Genomic DNA, 20,309 nt, shown 5'->3' with positions numbered 1-20,309 from the left:
ACAGACTATGTCTAGAGATGGAGGGCGAAACTTCTTGGATATGGTTTCAGAGCAGAGGTTACCTTCCTCACACCAAGAAAAAGCAGAGCTGTTTCTGGCCTGAATCAAACAATTCCTGATATATAAAACAGTTAAAAGCTCCCTGTGTACTATCTATAAAGGCACAAGGCTCAAACAGAATTACTACACAATTGGGTTATGAAGTTTTCCCAACCAGTGAAAGTTTTCAAGCTATACATATACTGTATATAAAATCCCATTCCAAACTGAGATCAAAAGTCATAATATTGAAAGCTTTTATGAATTAAACATCTGAAACAGTTTCATCTTGATCATTTCAGTGTTGATTTAATTACATCTTTTTTAAAATGTAAATTTATTGAACTTTCACAATAAAAAAAATCGCAAACTCTATAAACAATTAAACTTTCTAGCAGGAAACTGCTGAAATGGGACACTTTGGCAACTTTGAACATTTTTCTTTTTTCCAAAAAATTTTCAAGTCAGGCGATTTGTTGAAACAGACACTGTTTCAGAAATTATGTTAATTTTGACAAATCAACATTTTGGTGGGTAACAGTTTGTTAAAAAACTCCCAACCAGTTTTATTCTCTACTGGTTGAAGTACAGGATTCAGATGGAGTGGGAACATCAGTGAGGTCACAGCATTAGCAGAGGAGTGGAATGAAGGGGTGCTAACAACCAAAGGCAATGCAACAAATGAAAATACGGCCAATATCTGCATTTTGCAGCTGAGTGTTGATGACCTTTGGATATTGTGTAAATTTTTCCCATGTGGAAGGGTAAAGGATGGAAGCTGTTGGAATAGGTATCCCAAGCATGTCCCTTTAGGATGATTGCCTGAAAGGAGCTGGAAGAACTTGATTTACCTTGGATACTTGTAGCTGCAGCTGATGCTGGCTTCTTTGGGAAAACAGCCCCCGGGGCTGGGGATTTCTGTAATAAACAGTAATATCACAAAACTCATGTATAAACCACTCAAGTTCCAGATGGATGGATAACTTGTGGGAAGAAGCATTCTGACTTCTATTTATCTCTCTAAAGCTTACTAATTCTTCCTGCTTCTCATGCATCAATCTCCAGCCATTTTGCAAAGCTGAAGAAGCAGCACCATGCACCTCCACAATTGTAGAAATGGAGAAATGGGCACAGAACTGAAGCTGTTTACCCAAGATCACACAGGAAGTCTGTGGCAGAAACAAGAAATGGAACTTCATGTCCAGCATGGTGTCCTATGAGTATTGCATCCTCTTTCCCCCAGGGGTCTGTCAGTGTTCTCTATTTTTTGCCATCTGTGGGGGGAATAAAGATTGTTATGTGCACCAAGGTATGTGTGGATGTGCACCACAGACAGGAAGACATGCTGTCCACTGTGGGCAGCTGCAGGTGATCTGCTAATCAGCTGGGTGGCACCTGAATGTCTCCCAGGCAGGCATCCAAGCGTTCAGCTTACAGGAAACACTGGTCTCTGCATACCTGCCTTGTGGACTGAGAATGGACATCAAAAACAGGTTTCACAGAGAAGAGATATACAAAATTTACTGAGGTTGCAGACAAAGTGACACACCATCAGTTGCCAGATAAATATGCCACCTGACTGGGTTTTCATTACCACTCTCCCCCACATTAAAATCAATCGGATTGATTCTGCTCATTCTGACCTTAAATAGGAGCAGCCAGAAGCCAACTCAGAGCATTTCAGAAACTACCACCCTCATTGCTACAAAGTAGGCTCAGTTATAATGGTACCTGAGTAGGCTAGAGACACATCTTGCCAGTTCGTTTGGGGGGCTGTATATAAGCTGAAGACATACGTGCTAACGAACATAGTCAGTCACATCACACACTGTTATTGTTTTCACCTAGGAAGCACAATTACAATTTATTTTTACTATTTCTTAAAATCCAGTTTGGGGCTGAATCAATTCAGATTCATTCTGAAAACTGGGGAGGTTCAGACTTTAAACCTAGATCAATACTTTGTAGGTGGTCAACAGTGAGAGAAAGGGAAACCTAACACCAATGCCCCTGACATCTAGGGTGTTTGAAATCTGCTCTGATTCACCGCTACTCCAAACTCACTTCTGTGATGGCTTCTATCAACAGCCACTGAGCACAGGCCTCACATATGGCAAAACCAAAACTGCTGCACTCCTTGAAGGATGGGTGTACAGACTGGCTGAGCTATACCCTTCACATGTGATTTAGAGCTCAAGCCTACAAAAGTCTGCCCGAATAATCAAAGAGGACTATTTGCATAAAAGCTACTTGTAAACGAAATGTCTGCTGTGTTTGGATTATCTGTATCTTGAGGCAGGAACTAGTTTGCCAATGTGGGCATGGTGCCAAGCAAACTGCCAGGTCTCAGACAACATTACTATTAGTTTCTCTCTGGATAGTGAAGAAAGCTTTGTTGGAGTCATCTTACCCTACCCTTCAAATGTCAAATCCTATACCCCATTGACCAAGAAGTCCTTGCTTAAACTACCAGCTCATATGTAATGTCTTTAAATTAAACCTGGAATCACTGTGGCCCTAACTTTGGCCCAGATTCAGAAAAGCATGTACGCATGTGCTTATAGTTAAGCGTGTACTGAAGTCCCATTGACTTCAGTTGGAACTATAATCTTGAAGCACGTTTACGCATTTTCCTGAATGCTCTCCTGAATCAGGGCTTTTACTTTTTCCCTTCCCCTCTTGAATCAAAGTGTTTTACCAAACTAAAGTGTCACTACTCACAAGACAGAATATAACTTAAAGTGCTTGTAGATTACATTTCTAAATGAAAGGTTGTAATACTTGGGAAATTTTGCTCCTCTGCCCACTGTATAATGCTCATCCCCTTCTTGTTGTAAGCAGCTCATAAGACTTTAACAACCATTTGTAGTCCGCTCCATTGAACAACTGAGAATTAGTTTTAATCTTTAATCCTTATAATTGTATTTCTCCTTGAATCTTTTGCTGCTGCTAGTAACAAGGACTGCAACATGCTACATGTGCATGGCCTTGCTGGTGAACAATAGAGGGTTTTGTTTGAGGGATCGGAATGTCACTTGGGAATGGGCCAGAACAACAAATTGATACAAAATGCTTTACCTGTTATGTCAGTATTAAATTTCTGTTGGGATCTGAACTATCATCTTTCTCCAAAATCCCCTCAAGCCAAGCTATGCTGCCATTATCCGTAAAACTTAAAAGAGCCTGTGAACACGATAACAAAAGAGAAAACTGTTCTACTTTGCACTAGCCTACAGGCTGGGGAAGGGTTTTCCCCACCTCAGTTCAGTGATTGAAGGAAACAGCACACACCAGCAGGGCCCCTCCTTGGATGAGTGAAGCTGCAGGACTGTGAAGCCCAAACGCCAAAGCCCTGCTCATACTTATACTTCCATCGGAGTCAATGGGCAGGATTTACTCTCTTTGGGATCAATAGCAAAACACCCAGTGACTTTGAACAATGCTTATATAACAGACATCTCAGAAAAGAAAGACTTCACTAGAGTAAATTAAAATTTTTGTTCCCATCTCCTACATAGCCTTCATGTGTCATTTATCTTCTTAGGCCCCAGCTTCTAAGATGATCCCTACGGACAGGCCCTTATGTCTACACGGATCTCCATTGATGTAGCTTTGGCTCTACACTGGCACAAAGACCCATCCAAACAGACCAACAAGCAGGATCCAGCCTAAGATCGTCTTTATGGCAGCAACTGTGTCTTTGCAAGTGCTGGTGAAGAATGATACTTCAGTCTTGACTGGGATCTCTAAGCAGGTTTGCAAACAACATGGTGTGCTCCAATGTTCCCTGTAAGCTGAGCACTTGGGTGGCTGCCCAGGTGAGATTCAGGTGCCACCCAGCTGATTAGCAGAGCACACACAGCTGGCAGCTTGTGTTTTTACTGGTGGTGCACATCCCCGTATGCCTTGGTACACATAACTAAATGTATTCTGCACATGGATGGAAAAAATTAGAGGGAACCCTGGTATGCTCCCTCCCACTCAAGCTCTCTTTGTAAGCAGTCCGCATGCACTCTTATGTAAGCTCACCCCAGTGAGCATATTTTGTTCACAGTGTCTTCTGCAGCTTCCTGTCTGAATACCCTAAGGGCTGTCATATTTCCCTTTGGCATGGGGGACTTTCCTCTGTTAGATCCTGGGATTCGTCCTTCTAGCCCCCACTTTTTCTTGGTCTCCCATTTGACAGCCCTCAGCTGACAAGCTGGATTCCCACATCCACTGGTTAATCACCCAGTCCTAATCAATAATCTCCCCATTTGGCCTGTGCAGGTGGACAGAGTGAAAAGCCATCCCTAGGCTACTCCCACTCTGTCATAACCCATAAGCAATACATTCACCAGAGTCACAACTCAAATCATTACCATCCCTGAAATTTAAAATAATCTTCAATAACCATGATACACCCAGCCTAATGATGCAGGGGAAGGCTTTCAATTAAATTTGCACACAGACATTTAACTCCAGAGTCCTTGATCCTAACTGTCTCATGGAGTTTTATAACCCCACAGTCTGAGCCCTGTAAGCTCAAATCGGCTGACACGTGCCGGTTATGGTATTTATTTACTTAAACATATTCTTGGTTTCCCAATACGCATATGACCACCAACCTTCTTCAAAGAGCATTGTGGATTACCAATTCACAAACCACTACAAAGATAAAGCACTACGTACTATTAATACCAATATATACATATACACATCTACAGATATAGGAGTCTTTTCCCCCACTTCAATTATTCCTAACAAATCTGCATTAATTTTAAAAAGGAGACAATACTTCAGATCCTGATTCTCCTGCAGAATTGAAGGGGTTGTGTGTGTGTCTTAGGGGGATGAGGATGCTGCTTATAAAAAAAAATAGTTCCAATAACCAAAGCATTAATAAATCTAAGGGCATCTTGGAAGAGGTCTCCAAGGGATGCATCAGGTCTTTGTCACAGGGGCTAAAACTCAGAAGCTGGGTCTACATGTGCACAAAAAATCGAAATAAGCATCCCTTTTTCAAAAGAGCGGGAGGAGCGTCCACACGTGTAACACCATCTTTCAGAAGAAAATAGAAAGAACAGGGCGCAGACTTCGAAATCCAAACCCCAATCCCAGTTCAGGAAGATCGGCCCCTTTCGAAATATTAAATCGGAAGTGTACACGTGTAGATGCTCCACAGTCCACTTTTTCAAAATACGGGTCCGCCATGGCGCCGGTCAGCTGGAGCAGCGGGGCGCTATGGTTTCTGCATTCGGCTGCTTTAAAGCAGCACACACGCTGGCAACCCATGGCAGGAAGCTGAGAGCGTGCTAGGAGCAGCCTCTGTACGTGCTCCAGCCACACACTCCAGCACCACAGTATGGCCAGCAGCCAGCCCCCCTGCGAGCCCCACGGCCCCCTCTCCAAGCCCCCGCAGGGCTCCCAGGGGGAAGAAAAAAAAAGGGCCCCCTCCTGGACGGAGCAGGAGCTGCGGGACCTCCTTGGCCTGTGGAAGGACGAGGAGGTCCTGCACCGGATGGGGGTCAAGCGGCACAATGCCGCCACCTTCTGCCGCCTGTCACAGGGCCTCCACCCCAGGGGCCACCCAGAGCGTACTGCGGAGCAGGTACGCTCCGAGGTCAAGGAGCTGTGGCAGGGTTGTGCCCAGGCCATGGACCAGGCCAGCCACTCCAGGGCAGCTCCAGCAACATGCCCCTTCTATCAGGAGCTCCAGGGCATCCTGGGGCCCCAGGAGAGCTCCCCACTCGTCATTCCTGGACACCTCAGCCGAGGAGCTGCAGCTGGAGAAGGAAGAGGAGCAGCCCAGACGGGAGGCCCAGGAGGGCGAGGGGACCACAGACTGATCGAGTGAGGAGCGGGACCTCACCATTGTCCTCCCCTCCTGCTCCTCCAGCCAGGCGACCAGGAGCCGGACATCCCCAGATGTCGTTGCAGGATCCTCTGGTATGTACAGAGAGGGGCACACACCTGCTCCACAGGGTTGGGGCAACGCAACAGCTAGTCACCTGCACACAGGACCGGTGGTCCCAGGCCACACACAGGCCAGCCCCCCACACCGGATGCGGCACCCCGCGCTGGCACACGAGCGATGCCCAGCACACGCCCTCAGTGGACAGCACCACAAGTCACATGGGGGTGGCGACCGGTCAGTGCCAGACAGCAGCTGGGGCCTGCACACTGCAGGCTGGGTAGGGCCACCTGTATGTGAGACCCCTGGATGCACCCCCAGGCCAGGAGGCCCAGCCTGTGGGGGGTGGGTTGGTGCCCCTTGGGGGGTCAGTGTCCTTTGGGGGGGTGGGACCCCATGGGGTGGGCTCGGGCGAGTGGGCCACAGCCTGGTCCCCTCCGTTCAGGGCACATTACTGACATGCTGTCCTCCTCTCCACACAGCCGGACCATCCATGGGCCAGGAGAGCCCTGAACCCTCCTTCACCCCTGAGAGACCCCCGCAGCCCTCGGAGGCACCCAGATGCCACCCCAAGCAGCGCGCTGTTGGGGCCATGGCCGGAGGGCCCCCCGCCAGGCTGAGGAGGACCCAGCCAGCCAGTGCCAGGCCGAGGTGGCCAAGCAGCACCTGAGGCTCGCCCAGGCCAACATGGAGTTGAGGAGGGCAGCCTGAGAGAGGCTGCTGACCACTCTGGAGGACATTGGCCACACCCTCTGGGACCATATGGCCACCGTTGCCCACCCCTGGTCCCCCCCCGGCAGCTCCCCCCACTGAGCCTGCCCCCCTCCGCCCCGACTGAGCTCACACCCTCCACCCCTACCGAGCCTGCCCCCCCTCACCCCTACTGAGCCCGCACCCTCCGCCCCCACCGAGCCTGCCCCCCCTGCCCTCACCGAGCCTGCACCCTCTGCCCCCACTGAGCCCGCACCCTCCGCCCCCACCAGGCCCACTCACCTGCACCCTCTCCTCCCAGCCGGGGACCCCACACCTGGGGAGGAAGGGGCTCCAGGGGCCAACAGGACTCGCGGCCCACCACCCCTGCCCCAGAATGAGTACCTCGCCTCCCTCCAAGTTAGGTTCCCCCTGCTCCCTCCAAGTACACCCTGTACATAGCTAACAATGAGAATAGTGTAGATAAATGTTTATTTTATTGTTCACCACTCCGTGCTGTGCTCCACAGGGGGATGGTGGGTGGTGGATGTGTGGGTGCGGTGCTGGTGAGGGTGGGGGTGGCAGGGATGGTGGGTGGCAGATGTGCGTGGGACGTGGGTGTGTGTGCAGGTCAGAGGTGGCCATCAGCACAGGCCTGCCTGAGGGCTTCCTGGATGCAGTGGCCATCCGGTGGGCCTGGCGGATGGGGGTGGTGCCTGGCTGCTCATAGCCAACACCAGCTGGAGGGCCCCCCCAGGACATAGGTGTCCCCCTTTCCTGCCACAACATTGTGGAGGACACAAAAGGTGCCCACCTCCTGGAGCACGTTGAGGACCCCGACCTCCAGCCACATGTGGAGGCACCTCTGCTGCCCCTTTAGGCACCCGAAGGCCCACTCCACAATGTTGTGGGCATGGTTGAGGCACTGATTGAATGACTCCTGGCTGAGGTCGAGGTGTCCCATGTGCGGCCTCATGTGCCACAGCTGCAGGAGTACGCTGCATCTGCAGAGCGGCATGGTGACGTCCTCTGCCACCGGCATCTCCTGCTGGGGGACGAAGGTGCCGGCCCCCATGCGCCAGCAGAGGCTGGAGTTCCGGAAGACCCAGGCATCGTGGGTGCAGCCGGACCAGCCCACATAGATGTCAGTGAACTGGCCCCTCGCGTCCACCAGGGCCTGGAGCACCACCTAATGGTGGCCCTTCCTGTTCATGTACTGGCCAGCATGGTGTGGCGGGGCACGGATGGGGGTGTGCGCGCCATCCAAAGCGCCAAGGCAGCTCGGAAAACCCAGGTCCTGGAAGCTGGTGACGGTGCTGTCCAGATCCCCCAGGTGGATGATGGCTCTGACAACCTGCACGGGGAGAAGGGGGACACGTGCTCTAGTGCAGGTGTGGTGGCCGTCTCCCCCCACCTCAGGCCCATTCTGCCCCCCTCCCATCCAGCTACCACCCCATCCAGTTCCCTGTCCCCCTCCCATCCAGCCCCTACGCCGTACAGCCCCCTGCCCCCTCCCATCCAGCCCCCCGCCCCATCCAGTTCCCTGTTCCCCTCCCATCCAGCCCCTGCCCCCCTCCCATCCAGCCTCCACCCCGTCCAGTCCCCTGCCCCCTCTCATCCAGCCCCAGCCCCATCCAGCACCCTGACCCCCTCCCATCCAGCCCCCACCCCATCCAACCCCTTGCCCCCCACCCATCCAGCCCCTGCCCCATCCAGCCCCTTGCAGAGGTAGGTTCCCCTTGTCCCAGCACCCCCCCCACACACACACACCTGGCCCCACCTTACCTCCATAAGTAGAGCCCAGATGGTGGCCTTGACTACCCTGAACTGCTGTCCCACGGAGCGGTAGGAGTCCAGGGTGGCCAGCTTCCAGGTGGCAATCATGACCTGTTTCTCCAGCATGATGGCTGGCCACATGCAGGTGTCATGGTGCCAGAGTGCGGGGGCGAGCCAGTGGCTGATCTCGTCGAAGGTCTGCCTCGACATGCAGAAGTTCCATAGCCACCTTTCCTCACACCACTCCCCTAGCACCGAGTGATCCCACCAGTCACTGCTGCTGGGGTGGGTCCAGAGGCATCAGGGCACCCAGGGGGTGGCGCCTAGCAGTGCCACGGGCCGGGGAGTCCCACAGCCCGAGGGGGACCACCCAGCCACCCGATGAGCTCGGGTGCAGCTGCGGCGAGGGTGCACAGCACTGCCAGCAGGGCGTCCATAATGAAGGTGTCCTCCTGCAGGAGCTGTCGCTGGGCCTCCATCATGGGCACGGGTGGGCTCTGCCGGGCTGGGACAGGCTGGGCAGCACTTGGCTCGTGCGGAGGGGAGAGTGGAGGGAGGGGCCCTTTAAAGGAGGCGGCTGGCACAGCCCCCGAAGGGCTTGTCGGCCATGGGACCCCGCCCATGGCGCTTCCTGCCTCCCTTCTTTTGAAAGAGGGCTTGGAGCCATGTGGACGCTCTCTTTTGAAAGACCTCGACGGCACTTCAAAAGAGCAGATCGAAATGCCGATCCGATAGTGACAGCGGGTGCTCCCTTTCGACGGCCGCTATTTTAACTGCCGAACTTCAATTTTCGCTCTTTCGAAAGAGCGCTCACATGTAGACCCAGCTAGAGAGAAAAGTGATGCTTGAGGTTTGAGTAAAAGAAAAAAGTAGAAACCTTGTCAAAACAGGCATTCAAGACTTATTCATCATTAGCTTTTTCCTCCCGAATCCACTTGCAGTGGAGAAGTCAACTGTGATAATTAGTCCAAAAGCTCATGGTGAACAGCAACTAAAATATCTGGGGGGAATAAGGCTACTACTTAAATCCACTGAGCTAATAAGGGCAGCTTCCTTTAATGGTAGTTGGACTATAAAATCTCCAGAACCATCCCATCTGGGATTCTCTGACAAACTTCAACACAGTTGTTGAATAGAGTTGCAGTTGAGTAGTAAGCACACTGGGGAGTAATTCTGGAATCCTATAACATTCCACTAAGAGGAAGATACAGCTGCAGAGCATATAAGGGATGAGAAGAATAATATTGCGCTTTAGTCCCAAACTGCTTAACACTGAACAAGACTGTGACTGGATTTGGGAAGTATAATAGATACACTGGGCAATGCATATGCAACTTGGTGCGGTGTCTTTAACACAAAACACTACCTCAGGCCACTTTACAGAGGGAAATACACAGCAACAGGGGGAGAAAGGAATTAATAGTAAAGACAGGGAAGCAAAGACCTGCGATTTGAAAATGAGGTGGTGGGAGGGAATTCAACAGGCTGTTTGTTAAAGCACAAAAGTTCCTGGAAGCTGAATGATGCATCAATGATTTACTGCCTGATTCCCAACTTCAGGCATTGGAATAGGAAGGTCGGCAAAAGGCATAATTTCCTTCTAACCTTTGTATTTGAGAGAGGGTAACTCATGGCTAGGACTCCTCCCCCTCTATGATCCTCAGGATGATCTGGCTTCACAAATCATATGTCCATCCCTGGCAGCTGACAAGGTGCATAGGGCTAAGGAGGAAGTTTCAGAGATGAAGGATCTCACCATTGGTGGCTAGGGCATGTGAGAGGCCAGAAATGAGGCCACTGGTGGACCAGTGGGAGATGCCTAAACACTATACTACCAGTTTCTTCTACAGTGTTTATAATCGGCTGGTGGTGTGCCAGTGTGTATTATCATCAAGCAGATGATCCCATGAGGATATATTACTGCCACTAAATGCCATATAAATATGATGGAGAACATATTTTCCAACCCTCAGAAGGGAGGGAACACAGGAACCAAGGCAAGTCCTTGGTCTCCTCTTGAGAATGGTGTTGATCCCTATTTAAACCATCTCTCACATTTCCAGTCCGCAGACCATTAGGACACCATGATTCACTTAGTAAGGTGCTTGTGATTTCAGAGATTCACCCTGGAGACCACTTGTAGTATTTCACAAGGGAGTTATAATATCAAGGTTGGTTCCCAATAACAGCAGAGTGCAAGACGTCACAAGAGCACTCTGGCCTTTTCAGAAGCCTTCTCAAATAAGGGAGCCTCGGGAAATCGCTTAGGAGTGGCATTTGCAGAAGATTAGGATTAAGTCCATTTCTGTTGCTGAAACATAAACCACTCTGTGGGAGATGAGCACTGAGGTAACTAATTACTTGGCTTCTCTTGCTCTAATCTTTCATTACCACAGTGGTTCCCAAACTTTCAGCATCACACCCCCACTTTTTGATTTTTGAGAAACCTTCACACACCCCCACCTCTGCTTTACCATCACCAACCCCCTTTTCAATAAAAAATTCAATTTGTAATTTAAAATAAACACAAAAACTTGATCTAAAAATGTTAATTAAAATTAAAAACAAGCACAAATAGTCTTTCTTGCCCCCTTGCGAGTGCCTGGGGCAGCCCCAGTTGGCCAGCTGCCTGAGACCCATGCCAGCCACCAAAGCTGCCTGTGCCAGCCGTCTGCCTGCTTCAGATCTGCTCTGCCCACCCACCAGCTGCTGAGGCCAGCTGCCTGCCTCAGCCTTGGGCCAGTCACCCAAGCTGCCCACCCAGGCTCCACACTGCCTGGGCCAGCCACTCACCTGCCCATCTGAGCCCTGTGTTGCTGGGGCCAGCCGCTCACCCGACAGCCAAAGCCCTGCAATGCTAGGGCCAGATGCCCAAGACCCATGAATGCGGCAAGCTGGCTGGCCACCTGAGCCCTGTGAGCCCCACAAGCCACACATCCAATCCCCTCCTCTCCCACAAAGTCAGGCACCACCAGCTCCCCTCTCTTACTCCACCCTCCTTACGTGAGCCAAACACCCCCAGCCCCTCATCTAACCCCATTCCTCCCCGCACCCGACACTCACTCACCTTTGCACATGGATCTTCACTGGCTGTCTGCTGTTCTATAACAGCTGTGCCAGGTCACCCACGTAAAATGGCAGGGTCTGAGAGCCAGCAGAAAACAGTGGAGGGAATGATGGTGGGGCTGGGTTGCCTCGCGCCCCCCACCTGGAATTTTTTCCTGCCCCTGCAGTTTAGGAAAGGATCACCAAGACGCAGAACAGGCTACAGGAACAGAAGTAAGAAGGCAAAGCTTCTGTAATGGAATGTGGTAATAAACTGGTACACTACAGCGTAAGCAAAGCTGAAAAGCCCATCACACTGGGGACTCTTGTCAGCAGCCACAACTTCAGTCGGGTACTTGTAGGACCGGTCTACACTGACGGAATTGCCCCAAATTATCTATATAGTATGGCTGCAAAACAAGGCCCTTCCTGCATCATTTCAGAATATTTGGGCAGTCTGAATTCTGCTGTAGGCATCTGTGTGATTCTGAGGGGCTTGTCTATGCTTGTAGCTCTTCTGTGAAGGATTAGGGACTTGTTCTCAGAGAATTTGCTGAACCATGAGAGGTCAACATTGTCTAGCAGCATTACCAACACTTCCAGGGCTTACTGAGCTCTTAGAAGACATTTAGGGATAAATTAGGGCTAAATAACAACACAGAATGGCCGTGTCTACACAAGCCCCAAACTTCGAAATGGCCACGCAAATGGCCATTTCGAAGTTTACTAATGAAGCGCTGAAATGCATATTCAGCGCTTCATTAGCATGCGGGCAGCCGCGGCACTTAGAAATTGACGCTGCTTGCCGCCGCGCGGCACGTCCAGACGGGGCTCCTTTTCGAAAGGACCCCGCCTACTTCAAAGTCCCTTTATTCCCGATGGGGAATGGTGTCTGTAAACAAACTTCATGGGACCATGGGAAACTAGGCTAAATCCATGATAAAAGGTTATCTGGCTAACTAAAATCATGCCAGATTATAGAGTTTGCTGGGTGAGAGTTCTGGATTAGAGAGGTTCACCCTGTAGCAGCTATGCTCCTGACAGGATTTCTAATAGGGAGAGGTCTACCCAGCTCCATTTCACTTTCACATTGTGTCTCAATAACGTTGAAATATCTCGTTTCGACAGGGTAAAACATTTTATTTTGACTTCTATTAAAATAACAATTCTGAATATATTATAGAGTATTATAGAGTATTCCCGATGGGAATAAGAGGACTTCGAAGTAGGCAGGGTCCTTTCGAAAAGGAGCCCCGTCTGGACGAGACGCGCGGTGGCAAGCCGTGTCAATTTCGAAGTGCTGCGGCTGCCCACATGCTAATGAAGCGCTGAATATGCATTTCAGCGCTTCATTAGTAAACTTCGAAATGGCCATTTGCGTGGCCATTTCGAAGTTTGGGGCACGTGTAGACGTAGCCAATGCTGAAAGCCAGGACTGGTGGCTGTGGGACCATGGGAAACTTGGCCACATCCAATGCCTTTTTTGTGAAAAAAAAGAAGTGCCAGTCCCATGGCTTGGGCTGCGAATGAGCCAATACTCAGTACCAGGCCAAAATCCAGCTAACTAAAATCATGCCAGACCAGAGATGTTGCCAGACCAGAGAGTGACAAAGTGAATCTGAAAGAAAAGCCAGCATTTCAAAATTTCCCATGGAACAAATATTTCAGTTAAGAACCATTTAATCATTTAGTTTTAGTAAGCTAAAAACATTTAAACAATGTCAAAACGTTTTCAGATTCTGAGCCAGGAGGAATCATTATGATCACATTATAATACAAAATACTCTATAATATATTCAGAATTGATATTTTAATAGAAGTCAAAATAAAATGTTTTACCCTGTCGAAACGAGATATTTCAACGTTATTGAGACACAATGTGAAAGTGAAATGTAGCTGGGTAGACCTCTCCCTATTAGAAATCCTGTCAGGAGCATAGCTGCTACAGGGTGAACCTCTCTAATCCAGAACTCTCACCCAGCAAACTCTATAATCTGGCATGATTTTAGTTAGCCAGATAACCTTTTATCATGGATTTAGCCTAGTTTCCCATGGTCCCACGAAGTTTGTTTACAGACACCAGCCCTAGTTCTCAGTGTTCTGTGCTGCTATTAGCTGTAATTTATCTGTAAATGTCTTGTAAGTGCCCAGTAAGCAGTGGAAGACTTGGTAATGTGCTAGAAAATATTGACCTCCTGTTCTCCAGCAAATTCTCTCATCTGGCACTGGTCAGGTCCCAAGGGTGCCAGCCAAGAGAGGTTCAACCTGTACCACAAAATGTTTTGTTTTCAGCAAAAATGTCAGTCAGTTCTAAATGAAAGGTAGCCATGCAGTGTTCTCTACCACTCAGACCCTGTCAGAAAGGGACTCTCCCATCCCAGAGCAATATCTGTGTTTCGGCCTGCAGGTAGGGGAGGAAGAGTGTGCTTGCCCCATGGTTAAAACACAGAACTGGTTGTCTGAAGACTCTATTATGTGTCAAGCTCTGGTGCTGACTTGGCATGTAACTAAATTCTGCCCCTTCAGGGATGTCAGACCCCATTAACCTAACGACCCACTTCATAGACACCAAATACCCACAATGAACAGCTCAGAGAGGGAGTTGTTTGGTAAAGCCTGGCACTCCTCATGTGGGGCAGAATTAAGGCTATGGTAGACAGAGAAATTATGAGTTGCTTGTCTTCAAACAGAAAAGCAGAGTATCAATAGAATTTATGTGGCCTAAATTTTCTTTTCCTTTTGTAGGTGTGGATGTACCTTAATTAGATCACCATAAAGGTTTAGTGCCTACTATTTAGAGGTGGGCAATTAACTTACCCTCAGATCAGGTAAAACATTCTGAACATCTCTTCAAGTTTCAGGACAAAACATGTCAACACATCATTTTTTCCAGTTCTTTTTCAGCTGAAATTATGTCCCAAATTAACAAATTATTTTGGTTCCCAAAAGGCATTTTTGGCAAATGTACTCATCACTGAAAAAGTTCCCCTTGCTCCAATTAACTATTCACCTAGCTCCAACTATTGTTAGACAAATGGCATATGATGCATCTAAAGACTGTTTTGTAATGCATGCACAACATGTCCAGAGTTAAGGCTGAACAAAATATATGTATGTATAACAATGTGGTTAAGTGTACTGTGTTCCATTCAACAGACCAGGCCACACAGGAGAAAGGACCTATTACTTTCTGCCAGCCAGCAGCATCACTATATGGCCATGTCTACACTTACAAAAAAATTTGAAATGGCCATGCTAATGGCCAAATCGAAGAATACTAATGAGGCGCTGAAATGAATATTCAGCACCTCATTAGCATGCTGCCAGCTGCGGCACTTCCAAAGTGCCACATTTCGCTCATGCGCCGCTCGTCTACATGGGGGCCATTTTCAAAAGGACCCTGCAAACATCGAAATCCCCTTATTCCTATCAGCTGAATAAGGGGATTTCGATGTTTGCAGGGTACTTTCAAAAAGGACCCCCATGTAGACAAGCCACGCACGAGTGAAATGCGGCACTTTGGAAGTGCCGTGGCTGGCAGCATGCTAATGAGGTGCTGAATAGTCATTTCAGCACCTCATTAGTATTCTTCAATTTGGCCATTAGCATGGCCATTTCAAAGTTTTTCGAAAGTGTAGACATAGCCTATATGTTCTAATCCCCAAGGTTATCGTTGAACATCCCAGACTGCACCCTCACTGCTGACCCATAGTGGGTGAGTAATACATATACACACAGCCTGAGTGCCTAACTGGGCAAACACAAATCCCTATAAAGCATTCAGGGATTCTTTGGTTGAACCGCATCACATAAAAAAGTCTAGTCATTGTCATCTGGACAACTTAACTCTCCAGCTAGAAATGATTTTAAGACAGCTCAAATCCTGATTCTAAGTGCTCTGACAGCATCCTTCTGAGTTGCACCACATGAAGCAAAGAGTGCTTGTACATTAAATACAGCAATTAATTTTTATTTGAGCGTAGATAGTTCAGCTGCAGGGGGCATCAGACTGGGTCTATGCACAGAATTTGCATCAGTATAACCCCTACCATGGACGCAATATAACACCTTAAAGGCGCCTTGCACTGGTACCATTTATTCCTTTTGCCCCATAGCAGGAGTGAGAAAACTTTTTACGTTGGATCCCACTTTTTGGCCCTGCAATTAGTCGGAGGACCCCCAACCTATGGGAGGACCACAGGAAGGGATGCGGGGGGAGCTCAGAAAGGGGGTGCTTGGGACTCTAGGGGGTACCCTGAAGCGGGAGGGGTGCTTGCAGGGAGGACCCCAGGAGGGTACCAAGGAGGGACCCCAGGAGGGTACCTGAACAAGCCAGGGACTTGCTGGCTGACCCCGCCGCTTGACTCAGGACTTCTGCGCATTCTGATTGGTCCAGCAGCGTGGGGGGGCATTCCCATGGTAGCAGCAGAAAAGGACACCATCTGGGAGAAAGCAGAGGACTGGCAAGGCAGTGGAAGCCACAGCTGGTTGGAGAGAGCTGATTGAGCTGCACTCCCTTACAAAATGTTGTGCCCCCCCAGAGGGGGCATGCACCCCATTTTGTGCACCCCTTCCCTATAGTAATACCTATAGCACGATCTTGACATAACTGCTTCCACATGAGGACTGCATTGCTTTCAGTACGCCAGATTAGGTAAAGCAGTACAACTGTCTCTTTAAACAAGGCTATCTCCAGGGGGCCGCTGCCCATAGCTGTACTGGCAAAGCCTTTGCTGCGTAGGCAAATCAAAACCTGCTGGTAAATCTTGCAGCCTCTGACAGACAGTCCTGTCAGTGGACAGAGGGCGGGGTGAGGGGCTAAAAAGGGCAGTTGCCTCAGGCCCAGTGATTGAAATTGGTCCAGGGTTCCTGGTTGCCACACCTGCAGCAACAGCCAGAGTCCTGGTCCCTTTAAATCACTACTGGGGTGCAATGCAACTTACTCCAGGTGGCCCTCAGGGCTGAAGTGGGAGGGAGTCGGGGGCACAGTGTGCTCCAAGCAGTGCTGAGGGCTGGCTGCCCCAGCCCCACCCCTTCTGCCCAAGGCCCTGCCCCTTCTGGGAACACAGAGCTCTACCCCCATGCACATGGCATAGGTGCCCAGCAATACTGTCAGCTCCCCTGCTGACAGGTAATCCTGATTGGTTTAGGCCAGAAGGCTATCAAGTGCTGGCACATCAGCTGCCACAGACACCCCCACTGCCATGCTTCTGAAGAAGTGGGTCTGTCCCACGAAAGTTCATCACAGCCTTTATACTGATAGTCTTTAAAGTGCTACAGGGCTGCTTTTTTGTCTTGTCAACATAGGCCACATTACTCATGGATGTTAACGGAGCCCAGGAGACATCAGGACCACATAACACTCTTCTGCTCTTGAAAATCCCAGCCTTCATCTCAGTGCCTCTGTTTCCCCGTATTTAAAAAGTAAAGGCTAACAACGCTTATCTGCTTTGAAAACAGTGGACACAAAAGTGCTACCCACAATAATTGTTCCTTATCTCATTCATAGAGACCACCACCGCCAAACATGAATAGCCTTGTCTATCACTATCAGGTTGGTTAAGTTCCATGAAGACTCAGCCCCGGGTGGCTAACCTGCTTGTTTGAAGTGGGAGGCATTTATTTGTAAGCCGAGGCAAGATCAGAGAGTTCATTTTCCCATTGCCTGGCTGCATTCAAAACTGAAAGGATAGGAGAGTTTCCACTTGCATGCTTGGCATTTTTACTCGCATAACATCAGTTTGAACTAAGCTGTCAACTAATGTTTGGATGCAAAACAGATGTCATGTCCTTAATGCACGTTCCTGAAGGAACGTTCTGTTTTCATGTGTGCTGTCTCTCAGGACCCTGGGGAGACCCAGTGACCCATTCAAACCCTGGCAACAGAAAAAGCTGAAAAGCAGATTCTTGTGTATTTCTCCTCTAATCCATATCCAAACCTGAAACATATCAATGAGGCTTTTGGAAGCTTTACCAAGGCCTCCTTCCTTTTTAATAACTCCTTCATTTACTGCTCACAAAAGCCAGTCTTCTTCCTGCATTACAAGCTTTTAATAAGATTCCCTCCATGTTACTGAAAGTCCGATTGTGTTCTGTGGCTGGGTAATTCAGAAGACAAGGAAGTTTGGATTACACAGCCAGTCTCACCGGCATTCCAACTCCCTCTGACCCTCCCCACACAAATCAATCCTTCAGCAGCAACGGACTATATTGCTGGCACCACCTCATGAGAAGGGCAGACCAGGATGGCTCCATGCTTCCCACCAGCAGCTGCTGCATATTTTCTGTCTCAAAAGGGAAAAAATACTTTTGCAGATGAAAGCTGAGATGAGAAGCCAGGATCCTGCCAACCTAATACTGCTGGTGTCTAATAGCACACCTCCACCAGCACTGCATCACACAGTACAACAGTGCACAAAGGCAATGCTAGATATGAATCACCACGCATTATTGCAATCCCTGGTTTGAGAGCCAGAAAGGCATATTGGACCACTGGGTGACATCCCATTGCAATGTATCCAGTGAAGCACAAGATAGTATAAGATGACGGGATCTACCTAGTGCTCCAGCCTCCACCACCACGGTATCTGAGCACTTCATACTCATTAATGAGTTCAGCCTCACAACACCGCGGCCTGGTAAGAGTCATATTGTGACTGTAAATCTTCTGACACATGGACCACGGCACCAACAAAGCAGAGTTCAGGCAGCTGGAGATCCCCATTAAAACCAACCCATTGAGCACTGCCCAGAATTTCTCAGATCACTCAGCATTAACAGGCAAATATTTCCCCAGGCACAAGCCCTGGCCGAGTTGGGGTGCCAAACAAAGGTGAAGTCAGCAGGGAGCATGGGAACCTGGCATTGGTTTGAGAGAATACCACAACAATGCACCTGTGTGAACGATCATTGAGACCCTCTCCCATGGTAAGTTTGGCAGTGGCCAACCCTCACATGGTCCCCCTCTTGCCGGTGCAAAATGCCCAATAGGCAAGTGAACCCTTGGATACGTCACTTCCACCTCCACAAAGCCCCACTCAGCATCTGATGTCAGCAGGCAGTGCAGTTCAAGAGTTAAACTAAGCCCAGAAGTTCTACCACTTAATTCAGCGACAGCGATTTCAGCTCTTTCTGCTGGCTAGGTACAGGGGCCTCAGCCAAGGGCACTCAGTCCAGAAGCCATTCTCTGTCGCTTCAGAAAAAAGCTGTCTATATACAGCATCCACCACAGTGCCACCTCTAGGTCATTGGCCACCAGAGCCCTCCAAACAGTGCAGGATCCCCAGTGGAGAGGGACCGGTAACAGAGAGGACATTTGGACAGACTCCTGGCCATGAGATAAGAGCCCTCTCCCCTCTGTCAGTTCAGTTTCCGCTAGTCAATCAGTCCTGTTTGTGTACAGTTACAGTGACCCCCTGCACTGGCTGCTGGAGGAAAACGTGTCGCTGCACCAGCCTGCCCTTCTGAGGAGGCACTGCTACAGAGTTCTTCATTCTGGACTATTTGAAGCTCTCGGCAAATGCAGCTTCTGGAAGGCAAAAGCCACGTAAGAGGCAAAAGAGGCTGCTCTCTGCCTGGATCTCTGGCTAGAGTCAATTCCTGATGCAGAATTCTTCCTGGGTACGGGCATTGGGAAATTCCTGGACAGCATCCAAGGCTAGCTACCGATAAAGCAAGTTACACTTAGAATATATCCAAGCTCTGTGTCACTGATTTCTCCACCACTGGGAAGCTGATCAGCAAGACCCCAGGCACCCTCTGTCCAAGCAGTCAAGAACACAGTGGACAGTCAGACATTCTGCAGCTGAGGACTGTGCAGAAGTGGGAATCTGATGAGAAGGAAATGCCTGCAATTTTTTCTAGATGGCAGCGCTGCAAAGGAGAAGAATCTCTTGCCCCAGCTGCTACACACTAACATCCAGCTCCTCCCAGACATCAGTACAGTTGAATCTCATTCCAGCCACACTTTCCACCCCACTTGGCCCACCACCGGCAGTGCAAGAACACAGCCCCATTTTCCTTAACAGTCTCATTTTCCTTAACCTCTACCCACCGCCTGGATCTTCTAACAAACCCCAGAGCCACCAGTTTGGCTTCCCAAGACAGGGCATAGTTCTCCTGGTCACCTGCCCTTTACACTGGTTTCCTTCTGCTCACCCATAGGGGTGACCACTGATACCATCAGAACTTCCAACAACTGGTAGACGGAGTAAGAGACGTAAGAACCACAGACGAAAGGTGTAATAGTGGGTCAGAAAAAGAAGAAGGGTGAAATGAGGCAGAGGTGGAAAGGAGCCGCCAGACAGTGAAGAACCACATTAATGGTTTTTATGGAGACACTGCAAGAGAGGTTAGAGAAGTCCTGCCTGTTTGCACATTAGTTGCACTGCTTTAACTACAGCACTAACAATAATAATACATAGTTCAAATACAGCACTTTTCATCGGTATATCACAAAGCACTCTACAAATACAGGTCAGCATCATCATCCCTTTTTACAGATGGATAAACTGAAGTGTAAAGCTAGGAAATAACTTGCTTAAGGACATTCAGAAGCCCAATAGCTGAGCAGGGAATAGAACAGATCTCCAAATTCTATTCCGCTGCTCTACCTGCTAGGCCATATGTTAAAGTGAGTTATATCAATATCAAGGTTCATGTATTTGTTAATTTTCCCTATATGGTAAAGGGAATAAAATATATCTCTGTAAAGCACCTTCACGTCAGCCTAATTTTGTAGTGGGTAGGAAATCACACTCCTACCAAGTATATTTATACCAATATAAAATCCTTGTGTAGAACCAACCTAAGTTATTTACTGACTGCTCACAGGTCACTCTGAGCAGAAGAAACTTACTCACTTTTG

At 49.0% G+C, this 20,309-nt stretch overlaps 1 protein-coding gene across 3 annotated transcripts in view; it reads right to left on the bottom strand.

Annotated features, from left to right (window-relative positions):
- The window catches only part of EVA1A (eva-1 homolog A, regulator of programmed cell death), a 307,385-nt gene that overhangs the window by 241,536 nt on the left and 45,540 nt on the right, over positions 1–20,309 (bottom strand). Inside the window, exon 1 of one of the 3 annotated variants that reach the window (XM_074991352.1) lies at positions 11,466–11,490. The exons of the other annotated variants lie outside the window; for them this stretch is intronic. Within the exon in view, the coding sequence (XP_074847453.1) occupies positions 11,466–11,475 (10 nt within the window). The 5' untranslated portion in view covers positions 11,476–11,490. Of the gene's footprint in view, positions 1–11,465; positions 11,491–20,309 lie in introns of those variants that run through there. 3 annotated transcript variants of the gene reach the window in all.

Source organism: Carettochelys insculpta, chromosome 3 (assembly GCF_033958435.1).
Source record: "Carettochelys insculpta isolate YL-2023 chromosome 3, ASM3395843v1, whole genome shotgun sequence".
In the NCBI taxonomy this organism is placed as follows: Eukaryota; Metazoa; Chordata; order Testudines; family Carettochelyidae; genus Carettochelys; species Carettochelys insculpta.
Note: the sequence above shows the minus strand (reverse complement) of the source record. Positions and strands in the feature narration are given on the sequence as shown.